The following is a 23541-nucleotide window of genomic DNA, read 5'->3' as shown; positions in this document are numbered from 1 at the left end:
TTTAATTAGTTTTAAATGGTTTTGAATTGTTTTAGCATTGTGTTTTAAATGGTGTGTACCTTAACACAGAATCTGAAGTTCACCTTGGGTGGGCAATCTAAATATTCATATTCATTGGTGTTAGACTGGCATGCATTGTACACTTTAATGCCTCTTGCTCCAATACATTTTTGTTTTGTTCTTATAGGGTTTTAAAAAAATACTTGGGAATTCTGACTGGGAAGACTTGGAACAGGTAATGAAATCGAGGGAAAAGATACATTGAAAGAGTATTATACCTTATCTTGTTATCTGTTTGATTTAGTATTATTTATTTTCTATATAAACCGCTTTGAGAACTTTGGTTGAAGAGCGGTATATAAATATTCGTAGTAGTAGTATATGTAAGATTGAAGATTTTTATCATCCCTTTTGGCAAATCTTTCAAGATATTTTTTCAACAAGTTAGGTGTCACCATGAGTAGTTTTTCAAGTATCTGTGACTGATCTCCATGTGAAAGTCTCTGTGGTTCTGTACCACATTGATATGAATGGAGAACAAGGCTGTGTTCATTTCTACACTTATTTCTCTCCCCCACTCCCCATTCCCACTTTTTTGTCGTGTGTGTGTGTGTGTGTGTGTGTGTGTGTGTGTGTGTGTGTGTTTGTTTGTTTGTAGGAACTTAACCCCTAGATTCTCATAGGGTTAAGTTTCCTTTATTCACAGTTTCTGTACTTGCAGTTATAAGCAAGAACGGAACTCCCACAAATGAGGGCTACCTGTACCAAATTAACCTGTCTAGTCACTGTGGTCAGATCCCCTTCCTGTTGAATTCCACATAAAAATATGGGATTCCACAGAGGATTTCCATTCACCTATGAATGTTTTCAGTGTTGATACTTAGTATCTTGCTCTTTAAAACTTAACCATACTTGTCTAAATATGCTTCCTTTTTGGGGGGGGTCATAATAACTAAACTGCAAAGAGTTTACCATGAAAGTGTTTTGAGCTTTTCTAGTACTGCACTTACTTCATAATCTGTTAATGCTAATGTAGTGTCCTGTCTGTGTTACTATTTTACATGATGCAATGAAGCGGGGCTGTTTTCTGTATGTATCTTGAGACTAGTTCTGATTGACATGAAGCTATGCAAGTAAGAACTTGAATAATAGAATGCTCCTACACAGAGAGTTGAGCATGTTGGAGGCAAAGCTAGAAAACATCTAGTTTTCTGTTTGAAAGGATTTGTTTTAATGGAGAAAGATTTAGTCATATGAGCCCCTGCAGTCTGGAGCAGTACAACCCAAACATGTGCTTATCCTCTTACTAAGAACTAGGCCATAGTTCTACCACTAGTCTACCATTTCTTCTGCATTTGGTTCTAAGAACCACCTATGAACAGATTTTCATTTTACATGTATCTAGGTAAAATCCCTCACTTGTACAGTTCTGAGTGCTTTGTGTGTTGTGTTTCCTAAACAATTCTGTGTTCCAGGAGTCACCGGAGATGGGTCTCCTAAATTTCTTTCGATCAGAAAGCACTTCAGTACCTTCAAGACCATCTTTGGATCAGCTTTCCAATCTTATCAAAACCAGTCTTCATTATCCAGAAACGTTTAATCATTCATTTCATCAGAAAAGGTTTGAAGGTTTTTTTTGGTTTTTATTTTAAGAGCTTTAGATATTATAAGCATTTAAGATATTTAGATATTGAAAAATCTACTATTTTTAAATGAAACAGCTATTGAGTGCAGCACTACTAAGGATGAAGGGAAGAAATAGCAAGTTCTGAAAATAATAATTTTAATTTTTATCTTATTTCTTTAAACAATTGCACCCACAAAGGCTTTTCTACATCCTCCTAACTTTTATTTTATTTATTTATTTTTATTTAATGTATTTGTATACCTCCCAAAACACATCTCTGACAATTAACTATGACTACAAAACATTTCTGTAGTAGTTCAAGAGGATTTCGCACATTTGCCCACTAAAATAGAGCTGAAAGACATACAATAAACTCTTAACTTGATCACATGTTGACAGTATGATTCTTACCATAGTGGTGCAGGCGCGTTATTTACTATTTTACATAGTGCCGTCATGTAAATAATGCCTTACAGAGTACCAAAAGCCAACCCACCCCATAAAAACACCTTGAAAACTAAAGGTAACAAGGGATGTGTGTGGGCAAATGCAATTATATATGCCTAGGTCATGGTTTGGGGAACATAATTAAAAGGTGTTTAGGCCCATGTTGTTTTTACATGAAGAGAATATGGGAAGAAATCCCATTTGCTGCTGAACATTGCACAAAGGAGAATTTACCTATGTAGAACAACACCTAACTTGACTGCTGTTGGGAAAGAAAGAGATAATGTTTAGCACAAAGTGTTAGATTGTATCTCAGTTAAACTCTGAAATTACTTTGAGTTTCCTCTAGCTGTTTGCTCATTGACTTTTAATTTGTCTAACATTTTCTGCTACCCTTTCCTACCTCAGTTAGAGAAAAATTCCTTTAACAGTCCTAAGGTGTCACTCATGATCTAAAGGCAAACGATGTAAGGTGAAAAACAAGAGTAAAGTGCAAGTAACTCCTTGTTGCAAACAGAACGTATGACAGAATAATTCATTCTTGCTACATTACTATCTAGAACAGTCCATGGTAAATGGTGTATTCTGCAGCTGATCCAGAATCATAAGAATTCAGGGCAAAATTGATAATCATTCTTTTTCTTTTGCAGCCTTTGTATAGTACCAGTCACTCTTCTACTTTCAAATTGCTCTCAGGCCGATGTTGATGTGATCATTGATTTGCGACACAAAACAACAAGGTAACTTTCTAAAACTAAAACTTTAAATTAATGAAGTAAACAAAACAAGGCTCTTCTTGCCTTTACCCAACTTCTACTAGTCTTCTTCTACCCCTCCCCGGCCCACTGCAACGTGCCCTTCCACTAATGCAAATCTGCGTGCAGGCTGGTGGATTTCTCAGTGGCTTTTGATGCTATCAATCATAGTATCCTTCTGGGCCATCTGAGAGAGTTGGGAGTGGAAGACACTGCTTTGCACTGGTTCCATTCCTACCTTTCGGGCAGATTCTAGATGGTGTCACATGGAGATCATTGCTCTTCAAAAACAGAACTTTTGTATGGAGTCCCACAGGACTCCATACTGTCTCCAATGCTTTTAAACATCTACATGAAACCACTGGGAGAGCTCATCAGGAAATTTGGTGCAGGGTGTTATCAGTATGCTGTTGACAGCCAAATCTGTTTCTCCATGTCAGCATCATCAGGCAGAGGCATACTCTTCCTAAATGCCTGTCTGGAGGCATTGATGGGCTGGATGAGAGATAACAAACTGAGACTGAATCTACATAAGATGGAGGTACATAATGTGCGGGGTTGGCACTCAGGAGACAACTTTGACATTCCTGTCCTGGACAGGGTTACACTCCCCCAGAAGGAATAGGTACACAATCTGGGATAGCTTTTGGATCCAAATGTCTCTCTGGTGTCTCAAGTTGGGACAGTGGCCAGAGGTCCTTTCGATCACCTTTAGCTGATACTTCAGCTACGTCTGTTTCTCGAGATAAACAGCCTCAAAACAGCAGTGTATATTATTATTTATTTAATTTATATACTGCCTGACCTCAAAGGCTCTAGGTGGTTCACAAAAATAAATGCAACAAAAACAAAATAAGACACATGGTTAAAACAATTTAAAATATTCAAAGATAACTAAAAGCCTGGCCAAAAATATGTGTCTTAAGATCTATTTTAAAGGCTGATAAAGGTGTTAAACCACGAATGTCTATAGGGAGTGCATTCCATAGCCCAGGAGCGACTGCAGAAAAGGCCCATTCCCAAGTCAGATGAGCTAGTGGCATCCGGAGACAGACCTCTCTCGATGATCTTAACGTGCAGTGGGGATCATGCAGAAGAAGGCACTCTCCCAGATAACCCGATTGTAAGCCATTTAGGGCTTTAAAGGTAATTACCAGCACTCTGTATTTTAACAGGAAACCTATCGGCAGCCAATGTAATTGTTTTAAAACAGGTATCTCCAAGAAACCATGGAGACCAATATAGCTGCTGCATTTTGGACCAACTGAAGTTTCCAAACTATGTACAAAGGCAGCTCCATGTAGAGTGCATTACAATAGTTAAGCCTAGAGGTTATCAGAGAGTGCACCACAGTTCTGAGATCATTATCTTCAAGGAATGGATGTAGCTGTTGTATCAACCGAAATTGATAGAAGGCACTCCTGGCCATAGCCTCAACCTTGGAAACCAGTGTGAGGCCTGAGTCCAGAAACACTCCCAGGCTATGCACCTGATCCTTTATGGGGAGTGCAACCTCATCCAGAACAGGAGGATCTGTATATGCTGGTAACTTCTAGACTTGATTATGCAGTGCTCTCTATGTGGGGCTTGATTACGCAATGTGCTCTATGTGGGGCTGCCTTTGAACATAGTCTGTAAACTGCAATTGGTGCAAAATGTGGCAGCCCAGTTGGTCTCTGGGTTATCTCAAATAGGCCACACTACTCCCATATTAAAAGAACGACACAAGCTGCCAATATGTTTCTGGGCAAAGTGCTGATTATAACCTGTAAAGCCCTAAACAGCTTAGGCCCTGGTTATTTAAGAGAATGTGGTCTTCACTATGAGCCCTGCTGCCCAGTGAGATCATCTGGAGAGGTCCATCTGCAGTTGCCACCAGTTCATCTGTTGGCTACTCAGGGATAGGCTGCCCCAGGGCTTTAGAATGTGCTTCCTGCCAAAATAAGAGCCTCCCCATCTCTGACAGTTTTTTTTAAAAGTCTCTTAAGATGAATTTATTCACCCAAGCTTTTTAACTAGAATTGTGGTTTTAAACTGCTTTAATGTTTTGATTTCTATTTTAATTTGTTTTGTTTGTTCTAAAGTGCCCAGAGACATGAGTTTGGGGCAGTGTGCAAAATACTCTAAATAAATAAACAATAAATAAAATAAATAGTGTATTCAGGATGAGGTTGCTGGTGTTTAAATGCTAAACAGTGCATATGACCAGCGCAGTTCTCACTGAAGCAGTTCTATAATCTTGGAGCACAAGCAGCTCATTATTTTGTTCCAATACACCATATTCCATTTACTCCCGAGGGAGTAAATAGGAGGAGGATTATCTCCCTAAAACCTAATTCAGAGATGCTCTTGTGGTATGTAGATCATTTATTTAGAATATGTGTATACTGCTTTTCAACAGGAGTCAAAGTAGTAGCAAAAGAAATGGAAAGATGGTTCTGTAGCTCTAAAGGGTTCAAAATAACAGCCACCGGAAAGGATGCTGTGCAGGGATTAACAGGGACAGTTGCTATTGCCTTGCTAAACATAAGAGCCACCATCTTAAAAGATGCCTCTTTGCCCAGTGGCAGTTGGTTATCAGTTCTATTGGCTGTGATAGCACTAATCACCTGTTGAGATTAAGCTGCTGCATGGACTCATTCCCCTGATTTTAACCAACACACACATATAAACAAGTATGGATGCTTGGTCCTCTAGTTCAGGGATCCTCAGCATTGGGCCCCCAGATGTTCTTGGACTTCAGCTCCCATAATCCCCAGCCAAAGGCCACTGGGCCTGGGGATTATGGGAGTTGAAGTCCAAGAACATCTGGGGGCCCAACGTTGAGGATCCCTGCTCTAGTTCCTCATGTTACAGCAGTAGATAGAAAAAGCAATCCATACAAGAAGATGTATTCTTCGTCATGGTCCTGTACTTCACGCTAATGGGCTCAGTGCATGCATGGAGACCTATATGGGAACGTTCCAAGCTACTAATGCTCTCTAAGTTAATGTAGGAATTCCCTCTCCCCCTAGTGCTACATATGGAAATGTGCCTCTCCCGTAGGGATGTGCATGAGCTGGTTCAGTGCATCCTCTGGGAAGGTGCTGGCATTCGAATCGGCAGGGCGGGGAGTAATTTCCTTAACCTGCTTGCCTCCGCCCAGCCGCTTTTCTGGTGGCGGCGCCCACTCTCTCAAAGGTTCCCTGAAGCCTCTGTGCAGCATCAGCACGCACATGGCTGGTGCGCATGCTGACACCATGTGGGGGCTGCAGGGAAGAGCGCTGCAGCCGCACACAGCCTTTGAGAGAGCAGGTGCTACCAGTAGGAAAGTGACTGTGCGGTGGTGAGCAGGTAAGGAACTCCTTACCTGTTTTTAAGGGAACCACTCTCCACCCTGGCAGTGGCTGCACAAATGGCTTGTGCATATCCCTACTCTCCCACTCCTCAGTTTTTCATTGTCCACTGTGTTTTCAACCTCAACCATTTAGAGAATGTTTAGCTTTGTGAGACTTTGTCTCTCACTCTTGTTTTTCTTTTTTCTTTCCCTCATTATGGTATTACCCTTCTTTTTTTATTTTGTGTATTCCTATTTCAGTATCTTGTTTTGCTGTTCCTTATAGCGTGTTTTGTTATTTGGTCCCCCCGCCCTTTTCCTCCCACACCCCTTGGGGGTGTATGTCCAGTAAAATTATTTTTAAGAGATGCAGAGGTTGTTGCACTAAAATCCCATTTTCAGAGAGCACCAGTATTGTCTTCTGTGTTGTGGGGGGAATCCCGGATTATAGAGACTTGCCTATATTGTCAAAAATTCCCCTGTCAAGCACAGCATAACAGAGTCTCTAGATTAAGAGCTTTCTTGTGGGAACAAGCTCTCCTTCCACCCACACAGATGGCCTCTACATCCCCTAAATTGGTTCCCATAGAATATCTGACTGATGCGACTGGGACAGGGAATTTGTCACAACCTCCTACAATACCTACCACCACAGTATCAAATATCTCTGTTCAGTCCACTCGTGCTCCTTCAGGAGCAACAGGGTTTTCAGTACCCACTGCACTACCTCTAAACGTAGCCCATGGTGGGAACGTCGGCACTTGCAAAAAAAAAATGAAGAAAAATCTTCAGCCAGAGATAGATCTACCTAAGAAGAAAAAGAAGCACTATCTAGCTGCTTCGATCTCAACAGCATAAAACATGGCACAGCAGCCCTTGCAGCAATTTTCAGGGCACATCCTTCAAAAATCTGAGACCTTTGGGATCCACCATTGGTATCAAAACAAGCTCTCCGGTACTGTGACAACTCCTTTTGCTACAGACCCCGCCATCACAACACACTCCACAGGCATGTGGAGCAATAGCATCCCTGTTCCTCAGGTTCCCTCCTCCCAAATGATGAATATGTGGCATCAGACCTTGAGGACCTGCCAGAATACTTCCCTGAGAGATCCTCAGAAGAGGGGTGTTTGCTGAGCTCTTACAATTGGTACCAACGCAAGAGGAGGCACCGTTCCCCTTCCTATTCTTGGGACAAGTGTGGCTATTTTTTTGACAATTGTTATGCTATAGATGACAGGGAAGGCTTCTGTGAGCAAAGATATGACAGCCACCCGGGATATTATCCGGTGCACTACAATAGCAGCACCTGCGGCCGCAGATCTAGAAGCAGTCCTCGTCACTTCAATACCAGTCGCCTCAGTACAGAAGATTGTGATCCCTATTGAAGCGTACATTCATTATGTAACACCTACATCTTGGACATCCATTACCATTGACACCTCAAACTTCAGCTGGGGGGGTAACCACTGTGGTCCCCATCAAACAGCAGGTGGGCACAATGAGAAGCATCACACCATATAAACTATCTGGAGCTTTTGACGATGTTCAAGGCACTACGAGCTTTTCTCCTGGTACTACAAGGGTCCAGGATCCAAATCCTCACAGACAACACCACAACAGAAGTGTACACAAACTGTCAGGGATCCTATGCCCTCTTATACCTGTCCATTACAATTTGGAACTGGGCAACACTTCACAACGTTTCTCTCTGCCATACATGCGTAAGGAGAAAACAATGTCAGAGTAGACCACCTGAGCAGAACACTTACCCTCTCTAAACCCCGAGGTCATCTGAGGTGTCTTTCACAGTTGCAGCACACCTATAATAGATATCTTCACCATGGCAGAGAATACACTGTGTCCCCTGTATTGCTCAAGCGTGGGCATCGGCTCTAATTCAATGGGAGTCGCCTTTGCAATATATTGGAGCTCATGCTACCTCTAAATATTTCCACCAGTTCCATTGATTCCATTGATTTCATCTCACAGAAAATCAGAAAAGACAAAGCATACTGCATCCTAATAACCCCGTGGTGGCCACTGGTTTCACCTTTTGCACTTCTCAGACAACACTTAGCTTTGTCTGCCATTCCACAAATCCATGCTCTCTCAAAAAAGAGGGATTTTTCTTCATCCGGATGTCTGCGCGTTACGCTTCATCGCATGGAGGCTCCAACTGCATGACCCACAGACTGCAGGATGTCTTGACAGCATAATGCAAGGAAACAACAATTAGGTCCTACAAAGTGAAGTGTTTTACCAGTTATACAAGGGAACAAGGGAGTTTCCTCAGCACATGTCCCCGTACCTTTGATTTTATTGCACCTACTACTCCTCAAACACTTGGGACACAATATGTTCTCTGTCCATGTCCACCTGGCAGTAATAGCAGCTTACAGGTCTCCAGTACAGGGCCCCTTAATTTTTTTTCCAATCCCTGTGATCAATTGCTTCCTGAAGGGTCTCAACAACCTTCACCCAGACATCCCTAAGATCTCTGCATCTTGGGACTTGCATTTGGTCCTGTCCAGACTTATGGACAAACCCTTTGAGCCAATGATGACCTGCAATACTTGACTCATGATGCTGAAAACAGTCTTCCTGGTGGCCATCACCTCAACTTGCTGGGTAGGCGAACTCAGGGATTTAAGAAAGGACTACTTTTACCTGATTGTTCATAAAGAGAAGGTGGTTCTATGAACAGATGTTCAATTTCTCCCTGAGGTCATGTCAGAGTTCCACAGATCACAGAACATCCTGGTTGCTGGTTTTCTTCCCAAATCCTTCATCACTAGCAGAAAGTAAGCTTCACACCCTAGATGTTCGATGGACCCTAGCCTTTTACATTGATGCACTGCTTCCTTCAGATGGACCAATTGTCTATTTGTGGTGTGTGATGTATGGCATTCTACAGCAAGGAAACAGAACATCTGTGCAATCTGTTTCTTGATGGATAGTTGCCACCATCAAACCAACTTGTAGGTCATCAGCTTCCATTGTTTGTGCAGGAACACTCAATGTAAGCGCAAGCCACTTCCACAGCCTTTGACAGAGATGTTCCCATTGAATTAATCTGCAAGGCTGCGACTTGGGCCTCAGCTGTTTTTGTTTATACGCCATGATAAAAATATTTATTTTAAATTAAATTATGATGCCTTGGAGGTGTGAGCCTGTCAGGATGCTGCCTTTGGAGGAATGGTGCTACAATTAATCTTTGCATGAAGTTCTCACCTGCATCCTTCTCCAGGGATGTCAGCTTGTTATATACCCATTAGTGTGAAGTACAGGGACCAAAACAAAGAACCTCGGGTTGCTTACCTGTAACTGAAATGCTTCTAGTGGTCAGCTGTACCTTCACACACCCTCCCCACCTATCCGCTGCAGGTTGTGGTGGTGGACTCCATAATTGAGGAGCGGGAGAGGCACATCCCTATATGTGGCACTGTAAGAGAGGGGCTTCCCACCTAAACTTAGAGAGCACTAAGAGCTTGGAACATTCCCGAAGGGGTCTCCACACATGCCTGGAGCCCATTAGTGTGAAGGTACAGGTGCCCACTAGAAGAACTTCAGTTATTGGTAAGCAACCCGAGGTTTCCGCACATGGAACATCTTTGTTGGATCAGGCCAACTGAGTACTTAGCAATTCTTTAGGATCAAACTAGATATTTACAGCAGTCATGTCATTGCCTGCTGTGTGTGTTTTTTCACAGTGAAAATAGGCATGGGAGGTGATCTGGATTGTGATGATGAGGTTTTAGCCCTTTACTACCCATGCCATGGCCCAGACAAAAATGCTCCTTCCACAGTGGCTGCTCTTTTGTCTCAGAAGGAAATCTGCCATTGTTACCAGAGTAATTGCTTTTTTCCTGACGCAAATAGCAGCCAGGAGGGAATGGGGATTTTCATCTACTCCAGCCCTTCCACCATGCTCCTGATCCTGGTGGTGCTTGCAGCAGCTTCTGCTTTTAAAACTGTGAATTAAGTTAAATATAAATACCTTGTGTTGCAAATAAATGACTGGCTTGCATTCTCTTTCTGACTGTAATCTGTTTTATTTATACTGATATGCTTTCATGAAGTTCTTGGGGCATTGTAGACTGGGCAAAGTACCATTGATTCAGTTGGGAGGTGGGCACAGTGCTTCAGAAGAGCCCCAGTTTAATTCAGCACTCTGGGAGTGGTGGTCCTGCTTCCCTACAGCCCAGTTCGAAGTGGTCGCTATGATCTGGGGCCAAGGCTCTGGGCATATGCAGGAGACAGACTGGCTTTACTTTATACTTTTAGTATAGCAAGGGAGCAGTGATTCCCTTCTCTCGCCCCCCCCCCCCCCGCGGGGAAAAAAACCACAACAGTTCCTCAAATACACTGCACCTTTCTCAGGACTGTGGGGAAAGAAGAAGTCTTCCAGGAATGTCTTTTTCAAAGTCAAGTAGCACAATTTGCTGCTCTCTTGCTGCACTGGGAGGAAAATAAAATTAAAGCCGGTCTGTCTGTCCATGCCCAGTAAGTATGCAGGGGTTGGGACAGTAGGAACACAGGGGAGAATTTGAAGCAGTTGAATTGAGCCCAGATTGGTAGGATTCAGCCCAAACTGGATAACACTTCAGCTTGGACCAATTCAAACTGAATTAGCCTGTCAATTCAGCCCCCAATTCTGCCACCAAACTTCACACAGCCGTGCCTTGTAGGGATGTGCAAGGAACCTGTTTGGTGCTCCCTTCCTGGAGCGCCGAACTGGTTCGGTCCCCGGCATTTGAGTCGGTTCAAAGAGCGGGGGCGGGGGGTGGCTTTGCCTACAGGGAAGGCGCTGCCTACCTGTCAGCCCCCACCCCGCCGCTTTCCACCTGCCAGTGCTCTCCAAAAAAGCAGGAGCACTGGGCTGCACCGTTCCTGCTTGCAGCCCCTATCAGTCTCACCACGTTCATGGCCAACGTCCGTGCATGGCAACACTGATTGGGGCTGCAAGCATTAATGCTGCAGCCCAATACATCTGCTTTTTTGGAGAGTGCCGGCAGGGGGAATCAGCAGGCCGGGGGGCTGACAGGTAGGCAGCGCCTTCCCTGTCCCTTAAAGCAGGGATCCTCAACGTTGGGCCCCCAGATGTTAGTGGACTTCAACTCCCATAATCCCAAGCCCCAGTGTCCTTTGGTTGGGGATTATGGGAGTTGGTCCAAGAACATCTGGGAGCCCAACGTTGAGGATCCCTGCCTTAAAACACACACCACCACCCGCCCTCCCGGGAGTGTACAAACTAGTTCATGCACTTCTCTACTGCCTTGTACTAATGCTTTTGGGCATAATCAGGAGAAATGTAACACTTGTGCCTTCTGTTTCCAGTCCTGAAACACTTGAAATCCATGGCTCTTTTACCTGGCTTGGACAAACACAGTACAAACTTCAGCTGAAAAGCCAAGAGGTGTCGAGCCTGCGGTTAAGGGCCTGTTTTGTTCATACAGGAGTTTATAACCTTGGAACCCCACGAGTATTTGCCAAACTTTCAGACCAGGTTACTTTGTTTGAAACAAGTCAACAGAACTCAATGCCAGCACTGATCATCATCAATAACATTTGACTTGCTGCAGGATTATTTTAAAAACCAAAAAGAGAAGAAAATTCTAAGTACTGTTATTTACTGCATTTCTTTGGATCTACAATCTTGATCAGTTAGAAAGATATAGATAAAATAATACATCACAACTACTTGTCTACTTCTGTTTCATAATGCTGGACACATTGGACTGAAAGTTTTTTTATTTTAAAAAAGTATTTCATAAAATAAGCAGAAATACAATAAAACATTAAGACTCATAACAGATTTGGGAAATCTTTGTATATCTTTGACCCTGTAAAAATGCAGCTTTATTGCTGATAAAACCTTACAGCATGTGTTAATATTTGTGGCTGTATTAGGAAGCAATTTAGGACGAAGACTCTTGTTGGCTTTTTTGGTCTCAAGCCATCTGTTAATTACATTTTCTGTGAAGTTCAATAGAGTATAAAATATAAATCCTACCCAGTTTTTCATTTTCACTTTTTAAAAGTTAAGTTGGGACTTTTTTCATGTTCTGATAGACAGTCCTACTGCAAACTGCATATAACTCTCCTTAATAATCTAAAACTTTTGAAACCAGTTTGAATATTTTCTCATTCATCTCAGCAAAATGCACTATTCACAACCATGACAGGTTTTGTCATTTAATCTCATACACTTTATTATGTAATTATAACAACTCAGTTGATCTGTTTAAAAAGTAAATTACCAGTTAATTAAGCTTTTCAAGAAATGTATTATATTTATAACAAATGTACTGTAAATAGAATAAAATGTGCACCATATTCGCTGTACTTGTTTGTTTTATGATGTTTTTGAAATGACAGAAGTAGTTATGGTAGGTGCCTGTTTACATGAAGTGAGCAGTGGCCTTTGGCTGGGAATTCTGGGAGTTGTAGTCAAAAACATCTGGGATTCCCTGTTAGAGGGAACACTGGTGGGGAAGGTGTCACCTTCTGGCACACATTGCTCAAGTGGGTATTGTTGATGCTGTCCAGTAGCACTTTGTTCCAATCAGTAGCATTTTGTCCCAATCATTCTGACTAGAGTGCATTTTTTATATTTATTAAAAAGAGAGCTGGTCTTGTGGTAGCAAGCATGACTTGTCCCCTTAGCTAAGCAAGGTCTGCCCTGGTTGCATATGAAAGGGAGACTAGAAGTATGAGCACTGTAAGATACTCCCCTCAGGGGATGGAGCCAGCACTCTGGGAAGAGCAGAAGGTTTCACGTTCCTGCCTGCAAACTGGGAGAAGCCACTGCCAGCCTCTGAAGACAATACTGAGCTAGATAGACAAATGGTCTGACTCAGTATATGGCAGCTTCCTGTGTTCCAGCATAAAGTACCATTTGCTATTAATATAATAGCCTGGCTCAGGCAATCCAACAAACCATATTTTGGAGCAGGAATGAGTCAACAAGCCTGTACATCCCCATTTCCTCTTCTCCTAGCATGCGTCTTTAAATGCAAAGCTTCCCAGTTAGTTACTTGCCCACATCAAGTAACTTCCCACAATCTCCTGTGATATCATGGTTTGATATCCCATTTTGTTGGGACTGTTTAAACCAGTTTCTGAGTTTGAAGGTCACTGGAAAGTGTGAAAATGGTGTTAACACACCAGGAAGCTTTGCTTTTGTCTGGTGCATTCCTTGTTGTAAACTGCATAGAACCATCCCAAAGGGGAGGTATATAAATGTAATAAGCAAATAGTGGATCAAACTGCAGCTCATCCGTGCTTCAGTAAGTTATGGTTTGTTGGATTGTCTGAACCACGCCAGTAGCAAGTTGATACTTGGCAACTTGTGTGAACTAGGAAATAACGTGCTCTGACAAGTAAATCACTTGGTAACTTTAAACCAGGGTTTCTCAATGTGTGGGTCCCCAGATGTTATTGGACTTCAACTCCCATAATCCCCAGCCCCAGTGGCCTTTGGTTGGGAATTATGGGAGTTGAAGTCCAATTACATCTGGGGACCTACACGTTGAGAATCTCTGCTTTAAACCCATCATGATATTTGGCTCCAATCAGCAATATGGAATTATAATTAGTATTATCCAGACTTGCCCTCTAGTGTGGTGATCAGAATAGCTGAGGTAACTTACAACACTCTAAAGCAGGGATTCTCAAACTTGGGTCCTCAGGTGTTATTGGACTTCAACTCCCATAATCCCCAGCCTCAGTGGCCTTTGGTTGGGGATTATGGGAGTTGAAGTCCATTAACACCTGAGGACCCAAGTTTGAGAATCACTGCTCTAAAGCATTATTGAAATGCTAGGTATTTGTATGAGGGCACAAGGAAGAAGCAAGGGGAATACCTGCAGCCAGGTTCCCTAAACAGCCCGTAAAAGCAACCTTCTCCAGCCACAAAGCAATAGCCTCCTTTCCATGAGTGTTGCAACGCATTTCCCTTCTCCTCCATCTTCCTGACACCACTTTTTCACTAACTTTCATAACTTTCCAGCAGAGGAGCCAAGTCATTCTACCTACAGATTGTCTTTTCAATTTGTAATCTGCTCAGAGACTTTTGAAGCGACGAGACACTCTATGGGCAGTACAAGGTGATAAAGTTCCCTGCTTGTTGGTAAAGGTAAAGTGTGCCATCAAGTTGATTTCTACTCCTGGCACCCACAGATAGAGATGGGCGGACTGGTCCAGGGTCGAACCAAACCACCCCCACCCCACCCCCCGGTTCCATTGGACTAGAACTGGACCGCCCGGTCTGATCTGTGAATTTTTTGGTTTAAAAAAAAATTAAATTATTTTAAAAGTACCTTTAGCCTGTTTGGGGGGCTTGCTGAGGCCGCGAGGGGTGTGTGTTTCCCGCACGGGTTCCCTCTACCCCTGCCGGCCTTCTTCATCACCGCCGCGGCCAGTGGCTGCGCGCTCCTATGGAGGCCCAAAAGGGCCGAAAATGTTCATTTACCCAGCTGCGGCTGTGATGAAGAAGGCCGGCGGGGGGGAGAGGGTACCTGCCCCCCCCCCCCGCCGGCCTCAGCAAGCCCCCCAAATGGGACAAAGGTACTTTAAAGTTTTAATTAAAAAAAAATAAAATAAAAAAATTCACGAACCGGTCCGGAAAACGGACCGGACCAGGGAGGGGTTGATGGGGGGCCGGACCAAACTGGGCCAGACGGTTCCATGCACACCCCTACCCACAGAGCTCTGTGGTTTCCTTTAATAGGCTACAGGAGGAGTTTACGATTGCCTCCTCCCCACACAGTATGAGACGATGCGTTTCAGCATCTTCCTATATTGCTGCTGCCCGATATAGTAGCAGCGGGGATTTGAACCAGCAACCTTCTGCTTGTTAGTCAAGCATTTCCCTGCTGTGACACTTAAGGTGACTTTTTGGAACTGTGAGTGTATTCCATGCTCTGTAGTAATTAGATGGCATTCCTGCACTGGAGATGTGCAAAGCAACACCATTAATTTCATTTGAACTTGTGAAACACTTTATCACGGTACTTCATCACATGGACCAGTGGCGGCCCAAACAGACCCCACTGGCGTTCCCTCCCTCACCACTCCCCTTACCCCTCTTGTCTCTAGCTCCCTTGGCCACTGCTGTTGTGGCCATTGCAATATCTCTCCCAACCCCTTCCTGCTACGGCCATATGCATGCGCACTCTCTCGTCCTGCTGCTGCGGCCACCCTACTCATATTCTCTCCTGCTCCTGTCACCACCACCACTGCTGCTGGGGCACTGCACTCGCACAGTCTCTCACCCCACCCCCACTGCAGCTGCCATTCTCTCTTGTGCTTCTCCTCCTCACCTGCTGATGGTGGGGCCACTTCCTGGCCAGTTCACTCCTGTAGTAAGTGGCTGAACGAGCCCTTTCCCCCTCACACCCAAGTGAAAGGAAAGGGCACATCAATCTCCTTACTACCCTGCAGACCAAACCAGAAAATGGCAGTCGCATTGCCCAATTAGGGGATGGATGCACCCTTTCCTCTCACGTGTGAGGAGGACTCATTTGGTCACTTGTGGCTGTGCAAACTGGCAGGGGAATAATGGCGGCATCAACAGGAGGGAAAGCAGAAATTAGAGAGAGTAGCAAAGCCAGGAGCTGGGGCCTGCACCAAGTGGGGCTTACACTGGCCTGCATTGCACAGTGGCGGGTGGTTAGTAGGGCCTTGGCAAGCTAAGGGCTTGGCAGGGTGGTGGGCAGGAAGAAGGCCCCCTGAACATTTGGTAGTATCTCTGACCCCACCTCAAAAAGAGGGGACTGTGCCCCGAGGCAGGTCGGTGACAGCAGCCCTTGCTTTGAAAAAAAGTGAAGAGCCCTGCTAGATATGCAGACCAGATCAGATACTGCAGCGGGGTAAGTACTTCTCCAGAGTTCATTTCAATCGAGAGTTATTTACACTGCTACCTTAGTATGATAGCTAGTAGGCCTATGTAAGACTCCACAGGAACACCAAGGTGCAAACAACCATTTCGGGTAACCAATTCTTTAACACAGGGATAATCTAACATCATCTGAGCATAACTTTAAAAAAAAAAAAAGCCATTGCAGGGAGACTGGCAGGATTTTGATCACTCCATCTCGCCATCTTCAATCAACCCCTTGGTCTGGTAGGTATCAAATTGCTCCTTTCTCTAAAAGAGAGGAAGTATTGCTGGGAGGTAAAAGGATGCTTGGTTGAGGGGAGGACAACTCGATTACAGTATTTCTAAATATGGGGTGAAAATTAAGGCATATACCCAAGCTGATGTTAAGAACTGCTAGTCTTCTCTACCCACTCAAATTGTGTGTCTGCCTTTTGAGGCTACTGGAGAGCTTTCCAGAAGAAGAAGAAGAAATTTTATTTCTGGGGAAAAGATCAGAACTCTAAGCACTTCTGTGAAACCTAATAAACCACAAAATGTAAGCAGCTCCTGTTTCTCAAGTGGTGGTTCTCCTACAATTGATTTGGGAATCTCGGTAGCAACCATGTCATTCACATAATGCGAAAACTCTTCTGAAGGATGGAAATTGGAAAGAATATGAGATATTTACACAGATGACAAAATCACTATAATAGTTGCAGTCACTACTAGAAAAATAAATTCCTATTCTGCATTTAATTATCTATGTTACAATTGGATATCTGCATGTAAAAAGTATTTCAATCCTTTTTCCCCAAAGGATTAATTTGCTTTTCTAAAAATTTAAGTAATATTTCTAGCATTCTGAATAAGTAAGAATCATATAATAGTCGCACTGGAACATATAAAGGTAAAGGTAAAGTGTGTCATTGAGTCGATTTTGACTCCTGGTGCCCACAGAGCCCTGTGGTTTTCTTTGGTAGAATACAGGAGTGGTTTGCCATGGCCGCCTCCTGCTCAGTATGAGATGATACCTTTCATCATTTTTCTATATTGAAAGATATAGCTGCTGCCCAATATAGTACCCATGGGGATTCGAACCGGCAACCTTCTGCTTGTTAGTCAAGCATTTCCTCACTGTGCCACTTAAGGTATTGGCACCCCACTTCTATTTAACTTTTATATTAATTCTGTGGTGGGCCAGTTCAGCAACCCAGATTTCCACCCTCCAAAACTCATTGGGAGACACACTGCCATCCTGTTATATGCAGATGATGCAGCCATCCTCTCAAGGACCCCCATCGGCCTTAGAAGAGCACTGAGGGCCTTGTTGCTGCACTGTAAGGAGGATCACCTCGAAATTAACTATCACAAAACTAAAATTATGGCCTTTGCCAGGAGGCCCAAGATCTACTCTTGGAGAATTAAACGTCATATGATTGAGCAAATTGCCCATTTAAAGTACTTGGGAGTAGTTTTCCACTCTGGCGGCTTTAGAAAAGCCTATGGAGAACACGTGGCTTTAAATGCCCAGAAAAGTTCCTTTGCTATTCTTCGATACCTATGGACAAGAGGAGGTCATTATCTACCCGCAGCACTTGAACTGTTCAAAGCCAAGCCACTAGCTCAACTCCTCTGTGGTGCTCAGTTGGGCCCCTTTCCCAACATTGCGACTCTGGAACGGGTACAGTCTAAATTCCTGAGGGCAGTGTTCTGTGTTTTGAGATGTGTCTCCAATGCCACTCTGTGACTGGAGACAGGCCTCATCAAGATTGAGGCCAGGGTGTGGTCGACCACTCTTTGTTATTGGCTCAGATTATCCTCTCTCCCAATTGGCTTTGCCCCCTAACCCTACGTGACGACTACCATTCCAGTTGGATACAGACAACTGAGGCCAAAATGGCTACACTAGGCCTCTCCCTCCTGACCTTGCTCACCATGGGCTATGATCAGGCAAAAGCAACCATCAAGCAGCACATTACAGACATTGAGTGCCAAACTGATCTCAGCAGTGTCCCAAAATTTTAAATCAGTGACGGGCTTAGATATTCTGCTTTTCCTGCAGCATATCTCAATCAATTGGAAGTCCCAAACCACAGAAGGGCATTCACCTTGGCTCACTGCCATGGCCTCCACTCAGCAGTGCTAGAAGGCCGCTATAGAAGGATCCCATTTGCAGACCGTCTATGCCCCTTTGGCTCAGGGCAGATTGAAACTACTGAGCATGTCCTCCTATACTGCTCGTTCTATAGAGACATTCGTGCCTCTCTCATTCTTCCACTGTTAAGCAAGTTTCTGGGACATCTGAGACAGTTCTACAATTCCATGATACTCTCTGACCTTAAGCCTACCATAACTTATAGCATTGCCAGATACTGTGCGGCTGCGATCAGCATCCATCGGCGGATGGCAGGCTCTGAGCCTTTTTAGCCCTGATTTGATTCTGTAATTGTTAACGTTCAATATAATTTTTACTCTGAATTTTTTAGCTCTATTATATTGTGTTTTTTAACTCTATTTTATGTCTCCTTTTAATGTCTTTTATGCATTTTTATGAATTTTAAACATAGTAATAGTATTATTATTATTTATTATTATATGCATTTACATTTTTTAGTATTTTAGTACTTTTAGCATTTGCATTTTTAACACCCTCATACATTTTAAGTACTATTAGTTCTTTTAATGTTAATATGCATCATTGCATATGTAACTACCTTCCATTTCCACTTTTATTTACTTGTATTCTCTAACTTTTATTTTTATGCTGGTCTATGACTGTAATAAAGGATGATGATGATGATGATGATGATGATGACGACGACGACTCACTGGAACATATACTTTGGATTAATCCACCCTTTTTTGTGGTAGTTATTGCCATGACCTTAATCTAGCATGTGCAGCTGTGCCAAGCAATAGGCAATACTGCAAATCAGCTGTTGGGCAGTAGGTACTAGTGCAGGTGATTGGTGCTGTCACTGATTTTCTAACAGGACTATGTGTGCTTTGCCTTGGCAGCTGGGTTGAGCAAGGAACCACACACAAACAAGGATTTCTGGGTGCATAGGTCCACATCCAGCTTGAGATGGATATCCACAGGCCTGCTTCTGCATGTGTATGTCTCCTAGTTGGATTTGAGCATCTGTGTCACCTCCTAGAGAATATTGTGAAGGGTAAGCATGATCCTGTGTAGAAACACAGGGATAAGTGCAAGAGAGCCACAACTAGGGATCTGCACAGAACCAGTTTGGAGGCCCTTTATGGGCCTCCAAACCAATTTGAACAGTGGGCAGTTCTGCTAGTTTGAAGGTGGGGTGTGCATCTTTAAGGGTGGGGGAGGGTGCACTTCCCCCCCCCTCCGCTTTCTCCCTTTCGGAGCTCCATTTTCTTAAAAGTCCATCGGGGCAGCAGCGTACCTCCCTGCCACCCTGTTGCCCCTTTACCAGAACTAACCTGAAGTATCCAACATGCCTGCACACACTGGGAATGGGCGTGTGCACACACAGAGCAGGCACGGGTGCACAATGTGTGCGTGCCCGGCAGGTGCAAGCACGTTGGATACTTCCAGTTAATGGATACTTCCATTAAACAGGGCGGCAGGGAGGTACGCTGCTGCCCCAATGGACTTTAAGTAAACAGAGCACCGGCAGGGAGAAAGCAGAGGAAGGGGGTAAGTGAACCCTCTCCCGCCCTTAAAGATGCACCCCCCGCCTTCGAACCACCCTCACCTGGTTCCATGCACATCTCTAGCCACAACTGGCCACAGTTCCGTGGAGTTTGGTTGCAGCATGTCTACAGAAAGATACCAATGCTCCTGTAGCAAATGTAACGGCTTCAAACTGGCCCTAAAACAGAATTACAATTCCAGGTTTTAAAGAACAGAATAGAAATGAATGTGTCAAGCATACATATTTAATAAATGCTGTTTTAACAAGGTAAATGTTAGTTGACCATATTGGTAATAAATTAAAGGAGGTGCCTTGAAAATAAAGCAGTCACACAATCCAAACAATATTTGTCTTCAATGCTAATACTCTAAAGGATTCTTAAACTAACCTTGGATCAATTTCTTTTAGTACAGTAATATTATGTCTAAAATATTAAGTCCAAAGTGATTTCATTTTTGCATTTTCCTTCAGTAATTTAGGAAAGTAGTATACTGCAAGAATTGTACCAAATATAAGAACTAGAAAACTAGTTAGTGTCTTACCAGGATTGATCTCAGAAGGTGGGATGGCACCATACACATATACACTGAAAGTAGTAGTTAATTCACAGTAGCTATATAACGTATCTACAACAGTGGCTTTAAAGATATACATTCCATTATACTGTTGAAATTGTATTCCATTTTTTTCATTAATGTTTAGGACTTGATACTTCCTTGAATCTGATGGTAAAGAATCATTACCTCCGTGCTCCTTGCAACTCTCATAATTATATCTGTTCCATGCATGATGTGGGTCGCCTTCAACATCGTTTTTTATTGCTGTGACCCAGTTCTGAGGTCTTGAAATACAATTAGCACCTGTTTCAGTTAGGACATAATCATAAGTATGTTTTCCATTTATTTCAAATAGGACAAAGTCAGCAGAAACAAATTCCACAAATTCATTATCTTCCCATAGTTCAAAAACTGGAAGCCATGGGCTGTCATAATATAAGAGTATAGGGCATCCCAGAAGTTCATAATTATAGGAAACATTAAGGTCCCCCTGAGATAAATCTATTCTATTAAGGAACTTTGGATCGTATTCCTTCCGTGGAATTTTATACGTGAAATTTGTATGGAGCACATACTGATAAAAGAGGCCTTTGGTGCATGCTGTTATATTTTTATAAAGTCTTATATGTTTAGTAGGTGGGCAGTCTATGGCAATTAGTGCTGTTAATGGATGCATGTCAATGCAGAATATGCCTTTGTTGTAGATGTCCACAGTAATGGTAGACAATCTGCCTTCATAAAAGTCATCCTGAAACTTGGCATGAGCCATGTCTGTGAACTGCTGCTGTAACATTGTAATTTGTAAGTTGTATTTTGTATTTCCGTCATAGGTATAACCATCCTGCATAAGTCGTGCTTGGAATGCCAGCACATGTGGATTGCTTACAGTCACATATGGGAAGGCCCCTGTGCCTGGTTTGGGTACAAACGTGACATTAAAATAAAGCTTCTCTTTCATATCAATATAATACATTTTGTTATGGAAATCGCCACTGAGGATCTCTACAGGACAGGGCTTCAGTGGTGGCCGCAGTTTCATGAGCCTGGACTGTATGTTGATGATACATTTTTGAAAACTGTAAAAACTGGTTCCAGTGCTGGGAACAGGTTGGAGGATGGTAAGCATTCCAGTTTTCTCAAACACTAGTGCATCACAACGAGTATCCGTACCGCTCTCTTTCTCCGCAATGAATACCATTTGTGTGGAGACTATGTCCAAGGTTCCATAAAAAAGCTTCAGGTTTTTGGTGAGGGCTGCAATCTCAGTTTTGCCAACAGCCACATTACAAAGGCCTTTGCCATGCATAGGGAGAGTCTTGTTAGTATAGTTGGCTGTAGGATGCACAGTGATACGGTCTGTTGTCAAGCCATTGTTGAAGGAGAACATGAATGAATCTTTTGTCCAAAGAACAATAAAACCTCTCAGGCCTGGGGGAATTAGGCTCACCACCGTCTCATTTTCACAGGGTTCCAGGCAGAATGGTGCGCCCTTGCGACTTTCCATGTATGCTGCGCCTCCGTAAGAGAAATAAGCATTTTTCTTATCATCCCTAGTCTTATTGAGGAGAAGTGCAAGTTGTGACAAGGAAACAAAGTTATAGATACCAATCACATTGCCATCACCGATAACGGTTACCATGGTAAAAGTGTAGCCCCCATCCTTTGAGAAGAACACACTGCTGTAATAAGCTGGATTCCCAGTGTTGTAAGCTATAACTGTTTCACTGGTTCTGTTACAGCGGGGGTCATCTGCAGCATAGCAGCAGTCTATATTTGTGATCTCAGTCACAGGCCTATCAATCCCCTTTGGCATCATCCAGCCTTGCCCTATTGTGTAGAAATATATATAGACTTTTCCATTTATCACAAACAGCAATCGACTGTTTACCACAAAGACAGCACTGCTGACAACAGCAGGTGAGGGCACCAAGACGTTTGGGATGGTCAGTGGCAAAAGGCTACTCCCAAATCCATCTAAGCTGAGGAAAACCTTTTCCCCAAGGTATATGGCTGGAGGCTTGTCTTCTAAATAATATTCTATGCAAGGGTGCTGTATTAGAATAGGGTCTGGGTTGATGTAAGAGAGTGGATTGCCCACTAATACCACCTTTGAATGGAAGGAGCTAGTGGAATGAACCATTTGCTCATCACTGCAGGGCCAGGGGCCACCATTCGCTCTAGACAGACACAGCAAAAACGTCACTACCAAGACTATACAGTTGCTTGCCTTCCACAATGCGGTTGGCCGAATCATTCTTTTTAGCGAATGATAACGTGTGGATTAACAGACCGCGTGTTAGCTGAACTGCTTTCAAAGTTCTGCTGGGTCCCAGACTCCAACTGCTGTTCTGACAGAAAGTTCTGAGAGGCAGTTGGACGGGGGAGGGTTACGGAAGGGGCTGTCACATGACATTCCCTTGGGCCGCAATCTCATTCCCGGTTAACTGGTGACGGAAGAGATGCTTCTAGCAAGGAAACAACTGTGCTGCTGTTCTACACCTACACACACACACACACACACACACACATGCATGTGAGATCACATCCTTATTCTCAGCTGATTAATCTGGAATAACTCCTCCCCATCAGTTTCATATTCACAGTCACTCATGTAAATTAGAACCCCTATTTTACCCATGAACATACAATGGAAGGGGGAAATCCTGCAGTTTGCTACCTTCAACCATTCTGGTATTTAGTATAATGAGAAAAGCGAGGCATTTAAAGCTGGTTATTTATGTATACATTTATATCTCGCTTTTTCTCTAAGGAGCCTGGAGTGCTGTACATGGTTATGTTTAACCTCACAACAACCCTGTGAGGTAGGTTAGGCTGAGAGATAAGTGACTGCCCCAGAGTCACCCAGTGAGTCATGACTGAGTGGGGAGTTGAACTCGGGTCTCCCCAGTTCAGGTCCAACACACTTCTCGTTGTTGAAACACTACACCATGCTGGTTATGATGTTGCACATTTTACATTACTGCGTTAAAGACTGCAGCAAATACAGACACTTCTGAAGATGGTACACTTCAGGCCAGGCAATCTTTTTATCTAGTTCAGTTAGGTTACTTCTGTGCTGGTTTAACATCAACCTAACATACTCAGGATCCTATCCCCATTCAGCACAAGATAGGAGGAATAAAGAAAAGCTGAAAAATGCCCCGTGGGTGGGTGCAAACCTCTCCCCCAGAGTTCATATTAGTACTGCCAGTAATGGCCCAAGAATGTAGAGGCGGGGAACACTTGACCAGTGCTCAGAGAGCCCGAGGCGGGCGCAACCCAGGCTGCAACCCTATTATTAAAAGG

At 43.4% G+C, this 23541-nt stretch overlaps 2 protein-coding genes across 5 annotated transcripts in view; one reads left to right on the top strand and one right to left on the bottom strand.

Moving 5' to 3' along the window:
* TRAPPC8 (trafficking protein particle complex subunit 8) overlaps positions 1–12493 on the top strand; it is an 86870-nt gene extending 74377 nt beyond the window's left edge. For all 4 annotated transcript variants that reach the window (XM_053245682.1, XM_053245685.1, XM_053245684.1 and 1 more), the window contains 4 exons: positions 188–235; positions 1476–1621; positions 2725–2814; positions 11486–12493. In XM_053245682.1, the coding sequence (XP_053101657.1) occupies positions 188–235; positions 1476–1621; positions 2725–2814; positions 11486–11720 (519 nt within the window). In that variant the 3' untranslated portion in view covers positions 11721–12493. The remainder of the gene's footprint in view (positions 1–187; positions 236–1475; positions 1622–2724; positions 2815–11485) is intronic.
* Positions 12494–19906: 7413 nt separating this feature from the next.
* CATSPERD (cation channel sperm associated auxiliary subunit delta) lies at positions 19907–22630 on the bottom strand. Its single transcript, XM_053242488.1, has one exon. The coding sequence runs from the start codon at positions 22487–22489 to the stop codon at positions 20111–20113; it is 2379 nt and encodes a 792-aa protein (XP_053098463.1). The 5' UTR covers positions 22490–22630; the 3' UTR covers positions 19907–20110.
* Positions 22631–23541: the final 911 nt, after the last annotated feature.

This window comes from Hemicordylus capensis, chromosome 4, assembly GCF_027244095.1.
Source record: "Hemicordylus capensis ecotype Gifberg chromosome 4, rHemCap1.1.pri, whole genome shotgun sequence".
In the NCBI taxonomy this organism is placed as follows: domain Eukaryota; kingdom Metazoa; phylum Chordata; class Lepidosauria; order Squamata; family Cordylidae; genus Hemicordylus; species Hemicordylus capensis.
Note: the sequence above shows the minus strand (reverse complement) of the source record. Positions and strands in the feature narration are given on the sequence as shown.